The following is a 23361-nucleotide window of genomic DNA, read 5'->3' as shown; positions in this document are numbered from 1 at the left end:
AAAAAAAGTAGATAAGGTGGTTATGAAAGGCTGTTACGGGAAGACTGAGAGTTGAATATTCCTGGGGAGGGAACAGCTTCTGAACGTAAAACAAGCATAGTGATTCAGGGACTGGAGAAAATCAGCTAAATGGAGAGGGATAGGTCTTTACATTTTTAAATAAATGCTTTACTTTGCAATACTTCTTTTGTGTATTTTTTTTGAGACAGGGTCTCCCTCTGTCACCCAGGCAGATTGGAGGACAGTGGCGTGATCATGGTTCACTGCAGCCTCAACCTCCCAGGCCCAAACCATCCTCCTGCCTCAGCCTCCCGAGTAGCTAGGACCACAGCCACACACCACCACATGGGATGCCTTATTTAGGCTGTTCTCAAACTCCTGGGTTCCAAACATCCTCCTGCTTTGGCCTCCCAAAGTGCCAAGGGATTACAGGCATGAGCCACCATGCTTGGCCAAGAATACTTTTCTATTTACAGAAAAGTTACAAAGATAATACAGAGAGTTCCCATCTACTCCTGACTCAGCTTCCCCTAATGTTGCCATCTTACATTGTCGTGGTACATTACAACTAAGAAACTGACAGGACTGTTAGGCAAACTGCAGGCTTTATTTGGATTTGACCAGTTTCTACACTAATGTCCTTTGTTTCTGGTCTTGGATCCAATCTGGACTACCACACTGTTTTTAGTCATCCTCTCTCCTTAGACTCCTCTAATCTGCAGCCCTCTCTAAGTTCTTCCTTGTTTTTCACAACCTTGAGTGTTGGGGAATGTGTTACTTTGTAAAATGGAGGGGTTATTTTATTTTATCATTTGAGACAGGGTGTCCCTCTGTCACCTAGGCTAGAGTGCAGGGGCACTATCTCAGCTAGCTCACTGCAACCTCCACCTCCCCGGTTCAAGTGATTCTTCTGCTTCAGCTCCCTTAGTAGCTGGGATTACAGAAACCACCCTCCCCCCCAACCACGTCCAGCTAATTTTTGTATTTTTGGTAAAGACGGGCTTTTGCAATGTTGACCAGACTGGAGGTCTATTTTAATGAATAATCTGAACTCATTTAACCCGCATTTAAAAGAATGATTTCTCTATTTTAATAGAGGTCTGTCAGTGTTGACCAGGTTGTTGTAAAACTCCTGACCTCAAGCAATCTTCCCACCTCGGCCTTCCGAAGTGCTAAGATTACAGGCTATTTTTAAATTTTTATTTATTTATTTAGAGACAGTCTCGTTCTGTCGCCAAGGCTGGAGTGCAGTAGCGCAATTTCAGTTCACTGCAACCTCTGCCTCCCTGGCTTAAGCGATTCTCCTGCCTCAGCCTCCCGAGTAGCTGGGATTACAGGCGCACACCACCACATCCAGCTACTTTTTCTATTTTTAGTACAGATGGGGGTTTCCCCATGTTGGCCAGGTTGGTCTCGAACTCCTGGCCTCAAGTGATCCTGCTGCCTTAGTGCTGGGATTACGGGGGTGGGCCACCGTGCCTGGCCCACAACATTGCATTTTGAGGAGAAATCCCTAGCACCAGGACTGCCCTATGCTGGAGGATGTTGCTGGCACCGACTGGTTGGAATAGAATTTTTGCCAAGAGAGCTGGCTTACTTTTCTTTCCTGGAGACGGATGAGAACCCGGATCTCCGGATTTCAAGTCTGGGTCTATCCATCCGGTTACTTTAGGTCCCAAAGAGGCAGATGGCGCTCACTGCTCAAGCCCAGCGTCATGGGATTGTTCTAGCTTGTTCTTTTACTGCGTCTCCTATTACTGAGATCAGGGTCTGGCTCCACTTGGGAACCAACGGTCTGACCTCTCTGCTGACCACGTGCTTCCCCCTTTAAGGCTCTTTCTGCCCGCGCCCCGGCCCCGGTGCCCCCGCAGCGCTAGAAGGAAGGAGGCGGGACCTTATGTCGCTACGGAAATGCCCTGGACTCAGCTTCCAAAATTGACAGGTTAGTTCTGAAAGCCGACCAATCAACTTCCGCGTAAGGTGGTGGGAGCGAGACTTCCGCTTTGGAGGGAACCCGGCGGCGATTGGTTAAGAGACCTGCCCACTTCTTGTTCCGCCACGCGAGCGCCACTATCCTCGGCTCTGATTGGACAGAGAGCTCGCGTCGCTTTTGAATCCCCACCCTGCGGACTCCGCCAGCCTCGCTCTCGCCGTCTAGTGGGCAGGCGCCTTTCCGCGCCTTCTTCAGGCGTTTTTGCTGAGGCTTTTGTCTGCGCTTGTTCCGGGTGGTCAAGCCCAGGCCTGGAGATGGGGAGTGGAGCTTGGATGGAGAGAGGGCACTGTGTTATGGAGGGGAGAATCCCTCTCGGCATCTCCTTGGCCCAATGGGGAGTCCCGTTGACCCATGCACCGCTTAGAACCCGCCCTTTCCTTTCACTCCCCACCCCGCATCTCTACTGACTTTTAGACCCTCAAAAGTTCCAAGATTCGACCTTATGCAGGGGCTCACAGATTTCCTTAACTCCCCCTCCTTCCCTGTCTCCCTTCTTCCTTGGAGATCCTGGGGTTCCTGCTCTGTCCCATTTATTCAACCCCTTACACTTGGGGACCCTTCCAAGGGCAAGGTGAACGCCTACTGCCTCCCCTAACCTCATGACCTCTCCTCTTTTAGGTCTAGGAGGTCATCTTTGCTCCCTTCCCTAAAATCTCCCCACGTTTAGAGGCCCTCACCCAGCTTCTCCCCTCTCAGCCCCGTCGAGGCATCAAGGTTTGGGGGGTCACCTTTGTTTGTTTTTGAGGAGACTGACGCTCATTCTTTCACCCAGGCTGGATTGCAATCTCAGCTTACTGCAATCTCTGCCTCTCGGGTTCAAGTGATTCTCCTGCCTCAGCCTCCCCAGTAGCTGGGATTACAGGCGCCCGCCACCAGGACTGGCTAATTTCTGCATTTTTAGTAGAGACGGGGTTTCACCATGTTGGCCAGACTGGTCTCGAACTCCTGAACTCAAGTGATCCACCCACCTGGGCCTCCCAAAGTGCTGGGATAGGAGGCGTGAGCAACTGCGCCTGGCCTAAGCCTTAGTTGTTCATTGTCATGAGAGGAACGACAAGAAAGTACAGATCACGGGCGAGGAGTCCAACTGACATGCTTCGGTGACGTCACATACTGACTTTGCCCCTGAAAAGCTGAGTCACCTTGGATAATTTGCTTAGCCTCTCTGAGCTTCAGTTTCACTCGGGGCTGGCTGATAACACTCCTCTCAGAGTTGCTATGACATTCGAACATGGTCGTGTATATAAAGTGCTCAGCATGGAGCTTGTTCTCATTAAGCCCCATGGCACGTGGGCATCTCTGCTTTTAACGTACATATGTGTACACAGTCCAAGTGATAGAACATCAGGATTAGCAGGGGCTGGGAGGGCAGAGGAGGCAGCACCACCTGATATTTAGGTGGAAGAATGGCTGGGAGTTGCCAACATGTGGAATGAGGGACAAGTCAAAGTTGTCCCTAAGATTTCGAGTTTGGGCAATGGTGGCATGGTAAGCTAAGATCAAGGATATAAGGGCAAGAAGGGCTTTCAAGCTGGGAGCATTTAGGAGAGCATGGGAGGATAATGCACGTGTTTTGGACATGTTAAGGTGCTTATAGGGTATCCACACAGAGAGGTCTGGGAAACAAGGAATACATGTGGGCTGGGTGTGGTGGCTCATGCCTGCCATCCTTGTCTTCTGGGTAGCTGAGGCAGGAGAACTGCTTGAGGCCAGGAATTTGAGATCAGCATGGGCAACAATGTAAGACTGCATTTCTACAAAAAAATTAAGGCCAGGTGTGGTTTCTTATGCCTGTAAAATCCTGGCACTTTGGGAGGCCAAGGTGGGCGGATCACAAGGTCAGGAGTTCAAGACCAGCCTGGCCAGCATGGTGAAACCCCATCTCTACTAAAATAATACAAAAACTAGTCAGATGTGGTTGCACATACCTGTAATCCCAGCTACTCGGGAGGCTGAGGCAGGAGCATCTCTTGAATCCCGGAGGCAGAGGTTTCAGTGAGCCAAGATTGTGCCACTGCACTCCAGCCTGGGCAACAGAGCAGGACTCTGTCTCAAAAAAAAAAAAAGAAGAGATTAATGTGGTGCTTTTCTGGAGCTGGAGGCTATTGATGTGGGTGTGGGAATTACTACTTGGCAGAGTTCATCTCTGCCTGTTCCAAAGTCCATTGTGAGCATTGCCAGTGATTTCTTCAGCTCTCGTGAGATTGGGGCAGGAGTGCTACCATCTTCATGTCAGGCTGTCTTAGTCCATTTATTTTGCTATACCAATACCACAAACTGGATAATATTTAATAAAAAATTTGGCCGGGTGCAGTGGCTCACACCTTTAATCCCAGAACTTTGGGAGGCCGAGGTAGATGGGTCACTTGAGGTTGAGAGTTCGAGACCAACCTGACCAACATGGAGAAACCCCGTCTCTACTAAAAATACAAAATTAGCTAGGCGTGCTGGCGCATGCCTATAATACCAGCTACTTGGGAGGCTGAAGTAGGAGAATCACTTGAATCAGGGAGGTGGAGGTTGTGGTGAGCACAGATCACGTCATTGCACTCCAGTTTGGGCAACAAGAGCAAAACTCCGTCTCAAAAATAAATAAAATAAGAATTAACTAATAAAAAAAAATTATTTCTCATGGTTCTGGAGGCTGCAAAGTCCAAGATCAAGGCACCAGCAGATTGAGTATCTGGTGAAGGCCTGATCTCTGCTTCCAAGATGGGTCTCTCTTATATGGAAGGTGGAAGGGGCAAAAAAGGGTCAACACTGTGTGAAGCCTGTTTTAAAGTCTTTAATCCCATGCATGAGGGAGGAGCCCTCATGACCTAATCACGTCCTAAAGGCCCTGTCTCTTCATACTATTTGCATTGGGGATTAAATTTCAACATGGATTTTGGAGGGACATAAACATTCAAACCATGGCAGAAACTCTGCAGAGCCATTTTACTGCTGAAACTTGCAGGTGGGGTTATCACTTATTTAATAAAGATGACCTTTGCTGTATAGATGATACCTAGCAGATGTTGAATAGGACAGTTTCTGTTTTTTGTTTGCTTTTTTGTTTGTTTGAGATGGAGTCTCACTCTGTCACCCAAGCTGGGGTGCAGTGGTTCGATCTTGGCTCACTGCAACGCCTAGCTCCCGGGTTCAAGCGATTCTTCTGCCTCAGCCTCCCAAGTAGATGGGATTACAGGTGCCCACCGCCACACCTGGCTAATTTTTGTATTTTTAGTAGAGACAGGGTTTGGCCATGTTAGCCAGGCTGGTCTGGAGCCCCTGACCTCAAGTGATCTGCCTGCCTTGCCTCCCAAAGTCCTAGGATTGTTACAGGCATGAGCACACTGTGCCAATTTTTCTGTTGGTTCTTTTTTTTTAATGAAACGAGTTTCGCTCTTCTTGCCCAGGCTAAAGTGCAATGGCACGATCTTGGCTCACCGCAACCTCCACTTCCCCAGTTCAAGCGATTCTCCTGCCTCAGCCTCCTGAGTAGCTGGGATTACAAGCATGTACCACCACACCTAAGTTTTTGTATTTTTAGTAGAGACAGGGTTTCTCCATGATGGTCAGGCTGGTCTCGAACTCCTGACCTTAGATGATCTGCCCACCTCGGCCTCTCAAAGTGCTGGGATTACAGGCATGAGCCACCATGCCTGGCCTCCTTTTCTTTTTTTTTTTTTTAGCGGGGTCTGGCTATGTTGCCCAGGCTGGAGTGCAGTAGCTATTCACAGGCGCAATCCAAACTCCCGTGCTGGCCTCCTTTTCTTTTATTTCTTTCTTATTTTTTTTGAGACAGAGTCTTGCTCTGTCGCCCAGGCTGGAGTGCAATGGTGCAGTCCTGGCTACTGCAACCTCCGCCTCCCAGGTTCAAGCAGTTATTCTGCCTCAGCCTCCCAAGGAGCTGGGATTACAGGCGTGTGCCACCACATCCGGCTAATTTTTGTGTTTTTTTAGTTGAGGCAAGGGTTTCACCATGTTGGCCAGGCTGATCTCAAATGCCTGACCTCAGGTGATCCGCCCACCTCGGCCTCCCAAAGTGCTGGAATTACTGGTGTGAGCCACCAGTAATGCTTAGCCCGCAGAATGCTTAGCATGTTGTAAGTTAGTTGTTCTTCCTTCCGTTTCCAAAGCATTCCCGCCTCCTCCATCCCAGCATGTGCTTACGCTTCTTCAGATCTGCGGGTCTGGGTGGGCACCCCACCCACACGCGGTCTCCTGCTCTTCCAGTCCTCACCCTGAAGACCTTCTTCTAGTCACAGATCTAGTCATTTTTGCCACGGCTACTCTTGAACTCTTTATTGACCTCTGCACTTGCTTCCTCTATTAGGATCTAGCAGACATCTGTAGACTTCTAGCAGACATATGTTAGACGTATCAGGTGGTCAATATTTTAGGCTTTGCAGGCTGGCGACTGAACTCTGCATGAAAATAACCACAACGTATAAAGGAATGAACGTGACTGGGTGCCGTGCTGAAATCATCTCCTTCCCAGGGTCGTTGTCTTTGAGCTTTCCCCCCAATCATTGAAAATGTAAAAACATTCCTAGCTTGCAGGGGACATGAGAATAGGCAGCAGGCCAGAGGTGACGGTGACTTAGGAGGCCTGTTGGCAGATTTTTTTTTTTTTTTTTTTTTGAGACGGAGTTTCGCTCTCGTTACCCAGGCTGGAGTGCAATGGCGTGATCTCGGCTCACCGCCACCTCCGCCTCCTGGGTTCAGGCAATTCTCCTGCCTCAGCCTCCTGAGTAGCTGGGATTACAGGCACGCGCCACCATGCCCAGCTAATTTTTTGTATTTTTAGTAGAGACGGGGTTTCACCATGTTGACTAGGATGGTCTCGATCTCTTGACCTCGTGATCCACCCGCCTTGGCCTCCCTAAGTGCTGGGATTACAGGCGTGAGCCACCGCGCCTGGCCTTTTTTTTTTTTTTTTTAAACAGTCTCCCTTTGTTGCCAAAGCTGGAGTGCAGTGGCACGATCTCAGCTCACTGCAACCTCTGCCTCCCAGGTTCAAGCAAGTCTCCTGCCTCAGCCTCCTGAGTAGCTGGGGCTACAGGTGTGTACCACCACGCCCGGCTAATTTTTGCATTTTTAGTAGAGACAGGGTTTTACCAAGTTGGCCAGTCTGGTCTCAAAATCCTAGCCTCAAGTGATCCGTCCACCTTGGCCTCCCAAAGTGCTGGGATTACAGGTGTGAGCCACCGCGCCCGGCTGTGTCTAGTCATCTAATCCTCTGGGCTGGAGTTGGCGAGTGTCAGAGACAAATCTTCACCTGTCTTCTCAGAACACCATATTCAGAGAAGGCCACTCAGGACAGATTTGTCAGGCTGTTTCAAATGCCCAGGTCTGGGATGGGATGCCCTATCTGTGGAGGATTTTTTTTTTTGAGACAGGGTCTCACTCTGTTGCTCAGGCTGGAGTGCAGTGGTATGATCTCGGCGCATTGCAGCCTCTGCCTCCCGGGCTCAAGTGACCCTCCTACCTCAGCCTCCCGAGTAGCCGTGTTACAGGAAAGGGGTCCTGATCCAGACTCCAAGAGAGGGTTCGTGGATCTCACACAGGAAAGAATTCAGGGTGAGGCCATAAAGTGAAAGCAAGTTTATTAACAAGGTGAAGGAACAAAATAATGGCTACTCCATAGACAGAGCAGCCCCGAGGGCTGCAGGTTGCCCATTTTGATGGTTATTTCTTGACGATATGCTAAACAAGGGGTGGATTATTCAAGCCTCCCCTTTTTAGACCATGTAGGGTAACTTCCTGCCATGTAACTTTGCCATGGCCTCTGTAACCTGTCACGGTGCTGGTGGGAGTGTAGCAGTGAGGACGACCAGAGGTCACTCTCGTCACCATCTTGGCTTTGGTGGGATTTGGCCGGCTTCTTTACTGCAGCGTGTTTTATCAGCAAGGTCTTTATGACCTGGATCTTGTGCCGACCTCCTGTCTCATCCTGTGACTTAGAATGCTTTCACTGTCTGGGAATGCAGCCCAGTGGATCTCAGCCTCATTTCACGCAGCTCCTATTCCAGATGGAGTTCCCCTGGTTCAAATGCCTCTGACAGCTGGGACTACAGGAACACACCACCACGTCCAGCCATGTTTTGTACTTTTTGTAGAGACAGGGTTTCACCATGTTGACCAGGCTGATCTTGAACTCCTGGACTCAAGCAATCCATCCGCCTTGGCCTCCCAAAGTGCTAGGGTTACAGGCATGAGCCACCACACCCAGCCCACTTGAAGGCTTTTTTTTTTTTTTTTTTTTTTTTTTTTTTTTTTTTTAATGAAGAGAAAGAGAAATAGAGAGAGAGAGGGAGGGAGACTTTACACTCTGTTGTCTTCAAATTCTTTATTACTTTACCTTCTTCCCTAGCCTATCCTTCCCTAGCCTTGGGGACCCAGTCCTAAAGCCCAAGAGACCCTCAATGGAACTTGACTTCTGTATAATCCGCCTGGGTGCCCTTGGGCATCTGGGTCTCAGGCCTGGGTCTGAGGCCTGGAAAGTTGAGCGTGGCATAATGGAGCTCTTCTCGGCTCTCCTGGGATTCTGGTGCTTGAGTGGATGATTTGGGTTCTGGGCAGCTGAACAACAGATACGGCTTTTTCTGGTTCTTCTTTGATTCTGGGCAGGGAGCACCTGGTGGAGGAGGTGTCCGAGAAGGGCTGCTTGATGTGGCCTTCTCATTCCGATTCTGAGCCTGAGGGACGAACCACCATCCTTCATTCATTCATTCAGCAAATATTTGAGCACAGGTTGGGCACTGATTTCATTTATTTATTTATTTATTTTTGAGGCGGGGTCTTACTCTGTTGCCCAGGCTGGAGTACAGTGGCGTGATCTCGGCTCACTGCAACCTCTGCCTTTCAGGTTCAAGCGATTCTGCCTCAGCCTCCTGAGCAGCTGGGACTTCAGGCACATGCCACCACACCTGGCTAATTTTTTGTATTTTTAGTAGAAATGGGGTTTCATCATGTTAGCCAGGATGGTCTCAATCTGCTGACCTTGTGATCCCCCTGCCTTGGCCTCCCAAAGTGTTGGGATTACAGGCGTGAGCCACTGCGCCCAGCCATTTGGGCACTGATTTATAGCACCGAGTGAAACAAAGTCCCTGCCCTTGCTTTGCTGAGCTTGCGTTCCATCTTGGAAGCAGGAACAGAGGATACTTAGTAAAAGTACCATAACTGGTAAGTGACAAATGACATCAAGAAGTTTGAGCACTGTCAGAAGTCAGCAAAAGGGAGGGTGGGATGACTGTTTAACAGGGCATCCAGGGAAGTTCGAGACCAGCCTGGTCAACATAGCGAACCCCCATCTCTATCAAAACTACAAAAATTAGCCAAGCATGGTGATACATGCCTGTAGTCCCAGATACTCAGGAGGCTGAGGCAGGAGAATCGCTTGAACCTGAGAGGTGGAGGTTATAGTGAGCTGAGATTGTGCCACTGCACTCCAGCCTGGGCAACAGAGTGAGACTCCATCTCAAAAAAAAAAAAAAAAAAAAAAAGAAAGAAAAGAAATGCTGATTAGACACCCACATAGGGATGCTGCATAGACAGCCTGCACTTCAGGGAAGAAGCCAGGAGATACAGTTTTAGAGTCATCAGCATAAGATGTTATCTCCTAATAATTTCCAGCATTTACAGAGTATTACCCAGGGGCCTGGTGATATTCTGAATATTTTATTATACAAGGACAATATATTTAACATCTAGCATCATCCTAGGAGGTGGCCACTAGTATTATCCCCATGTTACAGCTGAAGAAATTGAGGCACAGGGAAGTTAAGATCCTTGCTTCATCACACAGTGGTGGAAGCAGGATTTGAACCCAGGCAGGCTGACTTCAGACCCCTCTGCTGAGACTCTAGGCTGTACAGTCTCCTGATGATATGAATAATTGTTAAGCAGTTAAGTGTAATTAGTAATTGGTGATGGTAATAATGGAATAATGGCTACATATTGAGAAAGTGCAGGTGTTCTAATCCTCAAACCAACTCTCTCTTTTATTTCTTTTTTTTTTTTTTCAAGACGGAGTCTCGCTCTGTTGCCCAGGCTGGAGTGCGGTGGCGTGATCTTGGCTCATTGTAACCTCCGCCTACTGGGTTCAAGCAATTCTCCTGCTTCAGCCTCCCGAGTAGCTGGGACTACAGGCGCCTGCCACCACGCCCAGCTAACTTTTGTATTTTTAGTAAAGATGGGGTTTCACCATATTGGCCAGGCTGGTCTCAAACTCCTGACCTTGTGATCTGCCCATCTCAGTCTCCCAAAGTGCTGGGATTGCAGGCGTGAGCCACCGCGCCCAGCTTAATCCTCAATCCAACTCTCAAAGGAGACAGGAAGAAATGAAGGCTCAGAGCGGGTGAGGGATGTGACTGAGGTCTCAGCTAGTGCCAGCCAGGATATGAATTCAGTGCTACTGCTGGTGGCTTTTCCCACCTTGATGTCCCTAAGACAAAGGGTACGAAAGTCAGAAAGCGGATGTGAGCTTTAGAGGAGAGGCAGCATGGCCCAGACACTCACCGGGGGGCCAGCCTTCGGGACCACGTTGATGTAATCCAGGATGGTGCTGTGCCGAGAGAACCCGGGCCTCAGGGTCTCTGCCTGAGTTTGTTTCTTCAGTGGAATCTTCATGCTGAGGAAACAAAGCCACCTGTTTGTGCACTGCTGCACCTCTCCTCTTCCTGGGTCCAGACCCCAGACCCCGCCACTCCTCCTTTTAACCTACATGATCTGGGAGAGGCAGAGGAGAAGAGCCACGCTCATGACTCCCAGAACCACTCCGATGAAGAATTCCTTTGAGACCAGTCCCTTCTTATCTGCACACGGAGAGAGTCAGGTGGGCATCTCCCATCCACATGGGGCTCACGAAGCCCACTCCTCACTCGGCCTTCAGGCTTCCATTGCCCAATGTAGACACTGAATCTGCAACTCCTCTGTTTACTCTGAGGTGGAGTCTCGCTCTGTTGCCCAGGCTGGAGTGACCCAGCCCAGGCGTCAGGACTTTCCATTGTGTCTTCCTGTCTACATACAGATGCCACGGCTCTCCTGTGTCCCTCCCAGCTCCTGCTCCAATCACAGGACCCTGCTCTCTGCCCCATTCAGCTTCTCCAAGAATCTCAGCATCCAGGCGGCCCCCTAACCTGGCAGCTGCAGGATGGAGCTGCTCTGGGCCCCATGGACATTTCAGGCCTCACAGCTAAGCCTGAGGCCTGAGCTGAGCCCTCCATGGAGGCTCAGGGAGCTGTTGGCCCAGGGCCCGGCTGAGCTGGGGGTGACCCGGAAGGAGTCCTGGCTGCTGTTCCCCTCCAGCAGCTCCTCTCCAAGCCACCAGCGCAGAGAGGGGGCCGGGCTGGCCTGGGAGGAGCAGCTGCAGTGCAGACTCTCAGCCTCCCAGGAGCAGGAGGGGCCCAGCAGCTGTGGGGGGTCTGTGGGGAGGGAGGACAGGACTCAGCTGGGACCCCTTCCTGGGACCCAGCTGCCCGCTTTCCCCACTCACAGTGCACGGAGAGGCTGAGAGAGACGTGCTGGGAGCCCAGTGGGTGCTGAGCGTGGCAGGTGAACTCTCCTTCGTGCTCCATTTGAACCCGAGGCAGCTCCAGTACCGAGGGGTCTGAGGGTGGGGAGGGGCTCAGGGTCTGTCCCCGCCGGGTCCAGCTCAGCCTGGCTGGGGGACTGCTGTGGGTGACACAGGCCAGGCGCAGGCTTTGGCCCTCCAGGACCGGGAGGGATGTGCCGTTTCCAAGGTTTTCCAGGACTAGAGAAGGAAGAGGCAGAATCCACGTGGTGCAGCTTGGGGCGCAGGGACCCTCCTGCGTGGGGACCCTCCAGACGCCTGGGCCCCCAGTTTAGCACCGAGAGGCCCTGGCTCCTCTGTCCCCTTGCCTACCTGTTCTGTTTGCTTGGGAAACCGTCACTCTCAGGTTCTCTGGAGGATCTGAAATGGAGACGGGACAGGCTCTAGATGGGCCAGGGGCTTCCCTCTGGGCAAAGGGAACTGTCCTGTGGGGGATAGAAGGGCACAGCAGAATCACCCACTGAGTCCCAGACACAAACTGCACGAGTCTAACAGGTAAGAAGGTCGGTCCCCTAGGCCTGGGGTTCCAGGACCCTCAGCTCTGGAGCCCTGGCTCTGCTTGTCTCAGTCCTTTCTTTGAACCAGTAGCCATAAGCTGGGGTAGACTCTGTCCAGTCCTTTTGGGAGTAGGAGAAAGAGCAGGATAGAGACACACAGGCCCTCAGGCACCGTCACTGACCTCTGCACTTGGATCCAGCCCCTGTGTCCCCACCCGTCCTGCCCTCCCAGATGGACTCCGGGCCCCTGCTGGGCACTCACACTGCACAGAGAGGTCCAGGGCTCGCTGCTGGGAGCCAAGCCTGTTCTCCGCTCGGCAGGTGTAGCGGCCTGAATCCCCGGCCTTCACCCGGGGAAGCTCCAGCCCCAGGGTTCTGGGGCCCCAGGGGTGGGACCAGGAGAGGACTCTGTCCTGCAGCACCCAGCTCAGCGTGGCGGGGGGCTGGCTGTCAGCAGCACAGAGGAGCCTCAGGAACTGGCCTTTCTGGGCTTCCAGGTGTGGGACATTTCCCTGGGGCTGGGGCTCCAGGGCTGGAAAGAGAGAAAAAAAAGAGAGGGAGGGAGAGAGAGAGAGAAGGGGTACAGGGAGGAGCACATCCTCTCATCCCCTGAAGCTTTTTCATCCCCTAAAGAGGACTGGCCCAGCCCCAGCCTGATGGCCCTCAGTACCTGGCGTGTTGTCACGGGAAATGCTGATAACAACGTCTCTGGGGGCGTCTGCAACAAGATTGTGAGCTGGCTTCAGGGAGGGACAGTTAGTTCCACAATCAAAAAAGTTCCCCCGGGGAAAATAAAGTGAGACTATCCCAGAAGACAAGTGACAGCCAGCACCGGGGCTCACGCGTGTGGACAGGACCAGACGCCATTCCCATCCCTTCCCAGGGCTTCCTCTCCCTGGACCCTCCTGAGCTGGGAGCCGCTCACTGCCCCGCTGGGCTCCACCTCCCCACCCCCGGGGTCTGTCTGCAGGCCCCACAGTCCGAGGCCACACTCACAGGCCACGCGGAGTTGGACGGTCCTCTGTGCGCTCACACCCGTTCTGGAGAAGTCCACATGGCAGGTGAGGTCGGTGTCGTGGTCCTGGGGTCTGGGCGTGAAGCTGAGCACTGAGAAGTGGGGGCTGCTTGGTCTGGTTCTTCTGGAGGAGAGGGCAGCCCCCGTCCAGGAGAAAGAAGGGAGTGGACAGTTCTCGAAGGCCCAGTTAAACACACAGATGACCGTCACTGGCCGCCCAGGCTCCAGGGTCTCGGGGATGTAGACATCAGGCTTCTGAGTCAGGGCTGGGACAGAGACAGGGTGGGGGTGCTAGTGCTGCAGGGGTCCCCGAGAGTCCTCTCTGCTCAGCCCATGCCCAGGGTCCCTCCCCAGTGTGAGAGGCAGGAGTTCCCACCCCATTCCATACCTATTACGTTTAGATGGAACGCGTTCAAGAAGTTGAATTTCACGTAGCTTCCTCTCTCCACCCGAAACAAGTACACTCCCATGTCCTGCATCTGTGCGTCTCTGATCACCAAGGAGCAGCTCCCCCTGCCGGGGTCCCCTGTGAGCTGGAATCGGTCCCGTGTGCTCATGTCCACCTCTCGATTCGGGTTGTTTGTGGCCACAGGAGCATCCTTGCTTGTCTCAGCCCTTTCTCGGAACCAGTAGCCATAAGCTGGGGTAGACTCTGTCCAGTCCCTTCGCGGGTAGGAGAGGTTGCAAGGCACAGAGACACACAGGCCCTCTGGCACTGTCACCGACCTCTGCACTTGGATTGAGAAGCTCCCATCCATAGCCTGGGGCCCTGTGGGGAGACAGAGGCTCAACCTGCAACCCCAGGCCTAGCTCTGCCCCAGGGTCCTTTCTGGCCCTCAGCCCACTCACCGCCCAGCAGTGAGGACAGCAGCAGCAGCGGCAGTAGCATCTCGGCATAAGAGGCACAGGACCTGCCTGAGACAGGCCTATTTTCTGGTGGTGCTGTGAATGGCTCAGGGCTCTTGGCAGAAGTGGGGAGCCGAGGGCGGAAGCTGAGCCCTGGGGCTTGATGCGTGAAATGAGTTTCAGATCCTGAGGTCACAGGACTCCTTTCCCTTCCTCGGTATTCCCCTGTCCACCTTGCCCGCTTGTCTTCTGGGTCTCCTGGGGGCCCAGCCTGACCTTGGGCTTGTTGAGCTGGTCCTTCCAGAGCTCCCAGTGCAGGAGGGGAGGGCAGGCTTATGTCTGGCCTGGGGGCCTGGCTGTGGGTAGAGCAGTAGGGTGGGGGCTCTCCCTCTGGGCCATGGGTCATTGAAAAAGCAGAAGTGAAAGTCCACAGTGAGCTCCCCTTGTCTGGGTAACTGGTGGTGGAGACGGTGGGTACAGGGCAAGGGACAGTTGCTGGAGGGGGCTGGTCTTGTCAGATAAAATGCAAGATGTCTGGTGAAAGCTGAATTTCACAGAAAAGATAAATTAAATTTTTATTTTTACTTTTTAGTATAAATATGTCCTGAATGCTGCATGGGATATACTTATACCAAAAAGCAATATAAATTTGTTTATCTGAAATTCAAATTATTTTTTGAGACAGAGCCTTACTCTGTAGCCCAGGCTGGTATGAGAAGTGGCATGATCTCTGCTCACTGCAACCTCTGCCTCCTGGACTCAAATGATTCTCCTGCCTCAGCCTCTCCAGTACCTGGGGTTACAGGCGCCCGCCACCACACCGAGCTAATTTTTGTATTTTTAGTAGAGACAGGGTTTCACCATGTTGGCCAGGATGGTTTCAAACTCCTGATGTCAAGTGATCTGTCTGCCTTGGCCTCCCAAAATGCTGGGATTCCAGGTGTGAGCCAACTCACCTGGCTTAAGATTCCAATTTAGCTGGGCACGGTGGCTCAAGCCTGTAATCCCAGTACTTTGGGAGGCCGAGGCGGGTGGATCACGAGGTCGAGAGATCGAGACCATCCTGGTCAACATGGTGAAACCCCATCTCTACTAAAAATACAAAAAAACTAGCTGGGCGTGGTGGCGTGTGCCTGTAATCCCAGCTACTCAGGAGGCTGAGGCAGGAGAATTGCCTGAGCCCAGGAGGCGGAGGTTGCGGTGAGCCGAGATCGCGCCATTGCACTCCAGCCTGGGTAACAAGAGCGGAACTCCGTCTCAAAAAAAAAAAAAAAAAAAAAGATTCCAATTTAACTGAGCATGTTGAAATTTCTTTTTTTCTAAACCTGGCCACCCTAGGGTGGTATCAGCCTCAGCCCTTCATTGCAGGCTCCAGCCCCACAGGGTCCAGTGGGTGTTTTTTTGCGTGCAGAGACAATAGATCACAGGAAAGAAAGACACAAGAATCAGGGATAAGAGAATTCAGCTGGGCCCGGGGGACCACTACTACCTAGGCGTAGAGTCCAGTAGTGGCCCCGAATGCTGGGACATGTTGATATTGAATGTATACAAGGCAGGGGGCAGGGTAAGGAGAGTGAATCATCTGACGTGATTGACAGGGTCAAACAAATCACATGCTTACAGAACAGGGGGCCTTCCCTTTCAGGCGGCCGCTGCAAGGAGGGGAGGCACACGCTTCAGCATCTTTCTATGCACTTGTCAGAAAGATCAAAGGCTTTTAGGAGTCCGCTATTCTTCTCACACCTTCTAAGAACTTAAAAAGAGCTCCGGGTGAGAAAGTGGAACATGAAAGTGGACAAGGATGGTGACTGTCGGACCACAGCACCACGGAGAGGCATTTAAGCCACTGGATGTCTGCAGGCCGGCCTGGCTAATGTCAGGCCTTCCTCGAGAGCCGCGCAGAGCAGAGTGCTCTCTGAACTCCCCCAGTGAAAGGGAAACTCCCCTTCATGGCCTGCTAAGTAATGGGTGCCTTCCCAGGTGCTGGCTCTACCACAGGGTTCTCACTCTCACCTCCTGATCACTTCTCACAATGTCCCTTCTGTTCCTAATTGTATTTCACCTGGTTGTTCTTATAAGACTAAAATGATTCTATGCTATAATACTAAAGCAAAGATTAATAAAGAATAATGATTTAATAAGATTGATTATATAATTGATTATGTGATTGTTTCTAAATATATTTGGTATCATTGCTAAAACTAAGTAATCCGTTATCGATTATACTGGGACAGATTGTGCCTTCAGTCTCTTGCCTTGGCACCTGGGCAACTTTCTTCCCACACTTCATGCTTCCTGGTGAGCTCTTGATCGTTGCTCCCCAGAAGCATCCTCCGGCCCCCACCAGGCCTCAGTCCACTTCCCAGTCTCCCTTCCTCCTCTGTCATTCAACTGGAACATCCATCGGGATTAGAACACATATGCCCAAAAGTAATGCTGATGCGAGAAGTTTGAGGAAAGGCGGGAGTCGGGGGCGGGGTGTGGGAAACAGATTAGGGAAGCAGGACTTTGCAATGAGTGGTGTAAACTCTACAAGATGTTGTCCATTCACTGAGCTGTTCCTGACATGACGCTGTGTGGGTCACACAGAGACACAGAACTCCTCCTTCAACCTCCATGCACCTTGGGTACCAGGTGCTGAGCTTTCGAGGGACTTTGAGGTGAATACTCCATGGTGGGTCACCTCCAGGACCCCAGGTTGGTAAATGAAGATTTCTAGAAACAGGAAAGCATAGAAGGGCCCCTTAAATGACCCAGATGCTGGACAGACATTTAAGATGGGACCTGGGCTGGGGATGGAGCGGTCAGCTCTTCCTGGTGGAGGGAAGTCAGGAGAGGCCTCCTGGAAGAGGCAACCCAGCCCTTGCCCTGTCTTGGTTCTTTCGTCCATGACATTTTTGTTTTTGGTTTTGACATAAGGTCTTGCCCTGTTGCCCAGGCTGGAGTGCAGTGGTGTGATCATGGCTCACTGCAGCCTCAATCCTAAGGGCTCAAGTGATCCTCCCACCTCGTCCACCCAACTAGCTGGGACTACAGGCATGCACCACCACACCCAGCTAATTTTTGTAGTTTCTGTAGAGACAGAGTTTCACCATGTTGGCCAGGCTGGTCTCCAACTCCTGGGCTCCAGTGATCCTCCTGCCTCAGCCTCCCAAAGTGCTGGGATTACAGGTGTGTACCATGGCCTCATCCACTGTATTAGTCGCTTGAGCTGCTGTCACAGCGTGCCACAGACAGAAGGGCTGAAACAATCCTTAACACTGACCTCCTCACACTTCTGGGCTAGATGTCCAAAACCAAGGCGTGCTTCCTTCCGAGACCTCTGCCTGGCTTCTAGATGCCATTCCTCCCTGTGTCCTCACATGGTCGTCCCTCTCTGGGTGTCTGTTTCCTCAGCTCCTGCTCTGATAAGAACTTACAAGAACTCATGCCATATTGAACTAGGCCCACTCTAGTCCAAATGAGTGACCTCATTTCAGTTGGCCCTCAGTATGCACGGGTCCCACATGCTGGGATTCAACCACCTGCCCATCAAGGCATTCAAATACAAAACCGACAAAAGCCAACGTAACCACAAAAAACAGCACGAATTAAAAAAAAAAAGTGTAACAGCTATTTACACAGTATTACATTGCAACAGGTATCATAAGTAACCTGGAGATGGGAGGATGTGCAGAAGTCCCACACAAACACTACTGGGTGAGGGAGCTGAGCATCATGGATTTGGTATCCAAGGGGCAGGGGTCCTGGAATCAATCCCCCACACATACAGCAGAATGACTGTATCGCTTTACTCTGTCTGCAAGTACTTAGGTACTGGAGGGTGGGACTTCAACACAGAAATTTGGTGAGGGGAAGGGGAATACAATTCAGACCCTAATAATATTCACCTTCCTTTTTTTTTTTTTTTTAGAAAGAGAGGGTCGTTCTGTTGCTCAGGCTGGAGTGCAGTGACACGATCTCACTGCAACCTCCACCTCCCAGGTTCGAGCAATTCCCTGCCTCAGCCTCCCAAGTAGCTGGGATTACAGGCACCTGCCGCCATGACCAGCTAATTTTTGTATTTTCAGTAGAGACGGGGTTTCACCGTGTTGTCCTGGCTGGTTTTGAACTCATGACCTCAGGTGATCCATCTGCCTCAGCCTCCCAAAGTGCTGGGATTACAGGTGTGAGCCACCTCACCTAGCTTGCCCTTCCCTTTGATCCCTGCTTCCCTGTGACTTAACCTGAGCCTTCTCTGGGGACACCAGCCTCCTTCCCCCAGGGGAGCTCTTGTATTGGCGGTACATCACCGCCTTCCTCTCCACAGAGCTCAGAAAAGGGCCTCTCCCAGGGAGGAGTGAGGGGAGCAAGGGTGCCTGGGTCCTGGTGGGGGCGGGGGGGTTCCTTAACAAGCTGACCCCTAAGGCCCCAATCTGGGCCCAGTCCCACCTCTGCCTTTGAGCATTTCACACGCATGGGACCAGCTGACAGGAGCCAGGAGGGCGGCACAGTCTCCTCCTCCCACGGGTTTCTCAACATGGCTGCCCCCTCCCATTCCCCCTCTGTCCGTGGTTTCTGTGGTCTCCTCCTGCGAGGCCAGAGCCCCCATCACCCCCTCCTTTTGCTCCCAGCCTCGGTCAGGCAGGACTGGAGAGGCTGCCTGGGGCCCCGGGACTCATTTCTGGTCAGCCTCATGCTTGTCTTCTCCCCTGAGATGGTTCTCGCCTGAGCTGCTTCCCTCCAAAGCCAGATCCCCAGCCCCGCCATCCGCCCCCGCCTCTCCTTCATTCATCAGGTGGTGCGCGCCTGCTCTTCACCCTTAATGCCACACGGAGGGACTCAGAAGGCCCCAACCAGGCTCCAGACCCCGGACCTGCATAAGGGCACAGGTGGGCGCTGGGAGGAAGGGCGGGGACGGTGGGAGGTGCGGGAGAGACAGGCGGGGGCCCTGAAAGGATCCCACCCTAGGGAGCGCAGGTGTGGCCTGGGGACCGCGTCCTGAGGAGGGAGGGGCGAGGATGGAGAGCCCAGGAGTGGCTGCAGCTGAGACCCCGAGGGAGCCCAGGAGTCTTTGCGGGGGAGAAGGGGGATATGACCCTTCCCTGACCAGCGCAGAAAGCTTTGCCGGGAGAAGGGGGACCCGAACTTCCCTGACCAGCGTCTTTGCGCTCCCTGGGCTCGGAGCTGGTCCCGGGTTCCTCCTCCCACCCCGGACTGTGCCGCAGTTCAGGACGCCGTCCCCAGAGGGTGCTACAATCCCAGCGCAGGCGCCGCAGACCCTGGAACCTGCGCTGTCCATGGTCCTGCAGGCAGGAGGCTACCAGGGGAACAAATCCCAGACTCGGGACACTTTTGCAGAGAGCACTCTCCAAAAAGGCTACTTTTTACTGCACCTCAGAACAAAATCTTCTCCAGGAGAATCAAATTAAAACAAACCCGAAGTCACCATGGTCAACTCACTTCCCTGACCCCAAACCCAGCCTCCCCAAAACATAAAACCCTTCAAAACATTCACACACACTTTACAGCATTATTCTCAAATGACTTCCACCCAGGCACATTAAGCATGTGATATCCACATAAGAAAATGCGCTCCCGAAGGCTTTTCGGGTCATGCATCTTTGCTTTGCCTGGGGTGGGGCAGTGTGTATTTCAGGGGCTCTTAGCTGGTCTCCATCCTTTCCCTTCAAGTCAGAACTGCACATTGCAGGGCAAGAAGGAGTGAAGTATCACTAGAGGAGAAACTTGGATTCACCCTAATTTCTCTTGTATTTTTCTCTTTCTTTCTCTCTCTTCCTCTCTCTCTCTCTCTCTCTCTCTCTCTCTCTCTGTCACCCAGCCTGGAGTGCAGTGGTGCAATCTCGGCTCACTGCAACCTCTGCCTCCCGAGTTCAAGCAATTCTCCTGCCTCAGACTCCCGAGTACCTGCCACCATGCCGGGTTAATTTTTGTATTTTTAGTTAGAGATGGAGTTTCACCATGTCAGCCAGGCTGGTCTCGAACTCCTGACCTTGGGTGATCTGCCCACCTTGGCCTCCCAAAGTGCTGGGATTACAGGCGTGAGCCATCGCACCCAACAGATTCACCCTAATTTCTAGTGAAGAAAACATTTTGCAAGAGCAGCATTTTATTATCACATATAATAGTTACTTGCTGGTGTCTGAGTGTGACATGACGCTCACTTGAAATATTAGTTTTCCAAAATAAGATTCAACTCCTTATGTCAAATTCCAAAGCTGTCTGTGATCTGACACCTGCTACCTATGTGCATTTCAGATATTCCCCCAATCTGTTAACTTTTCTTTTACTTTCCTGTTATTTACAGAACAGCAGGACACTTGCTCCCCAAAATATGAGTTATCCATGAAATGATCCTCTACTGTGGATGGAAAACAAGAGCCAGGAAGATAAAAACAGCCCTAGAATAAAGAGAATACTAGACGTATCATAAGACAGGGTGAAAGTTAGAGAACCTTTAAAAGGTCAACCCAGGCCGGGCGTTGTGGCTCACACCTGTAATCCCAGCGCTTTGGGAGGCCAAGGCGGGCAGATCACCCAAGGTCAGGAGTTCGAGATCAGCCTGGCCAACATGGTGAAACACCATCTCTACTAAAAATACAAAAAAATTAGCTGGGTGTGGTGGCAGGCACCTGCAATCCCAGCTACTCGGGAAGCTGAGGCAGGAGAATTGCTTTAACACGGGAGGCAGACGTTGCAGCGAGCTGATGGTGCACCACTGTACTCCAGCATCAGTGACAGAGCAAGACTCCATCTCAGAGAATATGGAGTTTATACCAACATATTATGGGGATGAATTAGTGGCCTATCAAAACCAAATTAAAGTAAGCATGGAGAGCAAGATACTGTATGGATTATAGCTCGAATTAGTGATAACGCATAGCAATCTAGTTTCCTTACCTACCCTCACAACCACTCCTATAGAGCCATAAGGAAGAGGTATGGAAAGCAAGGGTGAGGGATGGAGAGAGGCTGTTCTGCACAGGAGGTGGGACCAAGGCATCCAGGATCTCCTTGCTCCAGTCATGTGCAGGGTGAGAATCTTAGGACACGTGGTCTGAAGGACCCTCACCCCCACTGGGGCCCTGAAGCCCAGACCTCAGCTCTGCTGTGACGTGGGGAGCTCAGTCACCACAAGCAATCCTATCCCCTTGGGAGCCCCTGAGCCTGTGTGGGAAACACAGTTCTGAGAGGAGAGACCAGTGATGTGGAAGGTGTGCTCTGGGGAGGACAGGACGGTGAAGCCACCCACGGATTTGAGGGCTCAAGTTATAGGACAACTTGAGAGGCTTCTCCCCTGTGCAGTGGATCCAGGTGACATCATAGGTTAGAAGAAAGCCACCCCCATTATGGTTCCCCTGAGCAGGTTGAGGGGCAGAAGCCAGGAGCTCCACTGCTCTCCAGAAATGTGGGAGCAGGAACAGGCTGTACAGGGTTGGGGTAGGGGAAGGAAAACAGAGGTGGGACTGTCCTCAGCCCACTCTTCCCTTGCCTAAGCTGCCCCACCCCCAACAGAAGCAGGTGTTCTGTTAACATTCACCCTGCACAGCCAGGCTCAGGGAGATGTGGCAGGAGCCCAGCAGGGACTGAGCCCAGTGGGTGAATTCTCCATTCCCTAAAACCAACTGGGGCAGGTCCAGGACCTGGGGATGCAAGGGGTCGGGGGACTCAGGGTCAGGCTGCCCTGGGACCAGCTCAGCCTGGCAGAGGGGCTGCTGTCAGCATCACAGACCACGTGCAGGGACTGCCCTCCTGCATCTGCAGAGACAGGGCATTGCCCAGAATCTGTGGGACTAGGGAAACCAAAAGAGCTGGAGGGGCAGGACTGAGAGGCCCTCCTGTCTCGCTGTGTCCTCCCCAGACTTAGGAGTGGAAACAGCCTCTCTGAGACCAGGATTGCAAGCAAGAGCAAGTAGGGGCAAAGACCCCCAGCATGCAGGGGTGGGGAGACACCTTAATGATCCTGGGACAGGAGCATGGAAATATGGGGAGGACTCGTCCGTATCAGGACGTGCAAAGAATGACCCAGGATGACTGGCTTTTGTGTGCAAAACCATGGAGGGTGCCCACCCTTGTGGTTCCGGCCACTTAGAGGAACCAAGACAGGTGACACACTTGGGCTTTCTCCTGGGCCACAGGAGCCAGGGGAGGATCTGAGTAGGGAAGGGACAGGGAAAGATCTGGTTACAGAGAGACCCCTCTTTGGAGCCCAAATTGTGGTTGGCTGGAGGGAGCAAGACTGGAGACTGCTCGGCCAGGAGGGAACCTGCTGTACCTCCAGGCGTCACCGGGGTCCAGGTGAGCAAAGTTAGAGACTTGAGGTGGGACTGCAGCCATGGGAATGAAGGAAGTGGGAGATTTCAGACATTTTTCCGGAAGTCAAGGTTGCAAAACCCCCAACTCCGGGGAAGACCTAGGTGAAATTCAGAGATGTGTAAAGAGCTTTCCAGGACACGGACTGAGCTGACTCACATGGGTGGGGCCTCTCAACGGGGAGTGAATTGTGCTCAAAACAGGCTGAACCAGACAGAAATTTATGGGCATCTTCCACGCAGAGGTAGGACAGGATATGAGCTTCCTGAAAGGGTCATGCAGAGAGAGGCTAGAGACCTGGGGCCCCACTCCTGAGCTAGTAGCCATAGCTGGGGTATAATCATTCCCACCGTTTGTCAGGTAGAAGATGGAGCAGCGCGCATCTCACTCTCTCAGACCCTCCTGTGCTGTCACCAAGCTGGACATTTCCTGCTGGAATCTTGGATGCTGAGTCAGGGCTCCTGTGGAGACACAGGTTCAGCTCCACCCAGCCCCACAGCCCCTCCCTCGGGACCACTCACCTGCCCACTGCAGGGACAGTCGTAGCCACTGCAGCAACTCTGAGGCCAGGGCTCACTGTGTGAGCAGAAAAGGGGAGGGGAGTGGGGGAGGTGGGCTTCAGGGATTCATGGGGAGCTGGGGAGGAGCTGGGGACCTCAGCCCTGAACAGAAGAGGAACCTCAGACCCACACACAGTTAGAGCTCATCCCTCTGTGGGCGGCAACAGAAACCCTCAGCCCCAGAAACTTCAGGGACCTTGCTCCCTTTTCTCCTGATGATCTGCCTGCTGTCTGTTTTATAAACTTAATTATTGCACCCTCTGAGGGCACAGGGAAACTTTTCCCTCCACTAGAACCCAGTACATAGTTCACAATATAAACTAGCATATTAGTTGGGAGGCCGAGGTGGGCGCATCACAAACTCAGGAGTTCGACACCAACCTGACCAATATGATAAAACCCCATCTCTATTAAAAATACAAAAAAAAAATTAGTCAAGCATGGCGGTGGGTGCCTGTAGTCCCAACTACTCAGGAGGCTGAGGCAGGAGAATGGCTTGAACCCGGGAGGTGGAGGTTGCAGTGAGCTGAGATTGTGCCACTGCACTCCAGCCTGGGTGACAGAGTGAGACTCCAACT

The 23361-nt window shown here is 52.2% G+C and overlaps 1 protein-coding gene across 4 annotated transcripts in view; it reads right to left on the bottom strand.

Moving 5' to 3' along the window:
* Nucleotides 1–588: 588 nt before the first annotated feature.
* SIGLEC10 (sialic acid binding Ig like lectin 10) overlaps nt 589–23361 on the bottom strand; it is a 27251-nt gene continuing 4478 nt past the window's right edge. The window contains exons 2-11 of one of the 4 annotated variants that reach the window (XM_074386013.1): nt 13914–14454; nt 13453–13833; nt 13046–13330; nt 12720–12767; nt 12312–12581; nt 11865–11912; nt 11475–11732; nt 10704–10794; nt 10499–10610; nt 589–4039 (exon numbers count right to left, since the gene is read on the bottom strand). In XM_074386013.1, the coding sequence (XP_074242114.1) occupies nt 3986–4039; nt 10499–10610; nt 10704–10794; nt 11475–11732; nt 11865–11912; nt 12312–12581; nt 12720–12767; nt 13046–13330; nt 13453–13833; nt 13914–14316 (1950 nt within the window). In that variant the 5' untranslated portion in view covers nt 14317–14454 and the 3' untranslated portion in view covers nt 589–3985. The other 3 variants (XM_074386012.1, XM_003944233.4, XM_074386014.1) reach the window with 3 other exon arrangements.

This window comes from Saimiri boliviensis, chromosome 14 (assembly GCF_048565385.1).
Source record: "Saimiri boliviensis isolate mSaiBol1 chromosome 14, mSaiBol1.pri, whole genome shotgun sequence".
Lineage (NCBI taxonomy): Eukaryota > Metazoa > Chordata > Mammalia > Primates > Cebidae > Saimiri > Saimiri boliviensis.
Note: the sequence above shows the minus strand (reverse complement) of the source record. Positions and strands in the feature narration are given on the sequence as shown.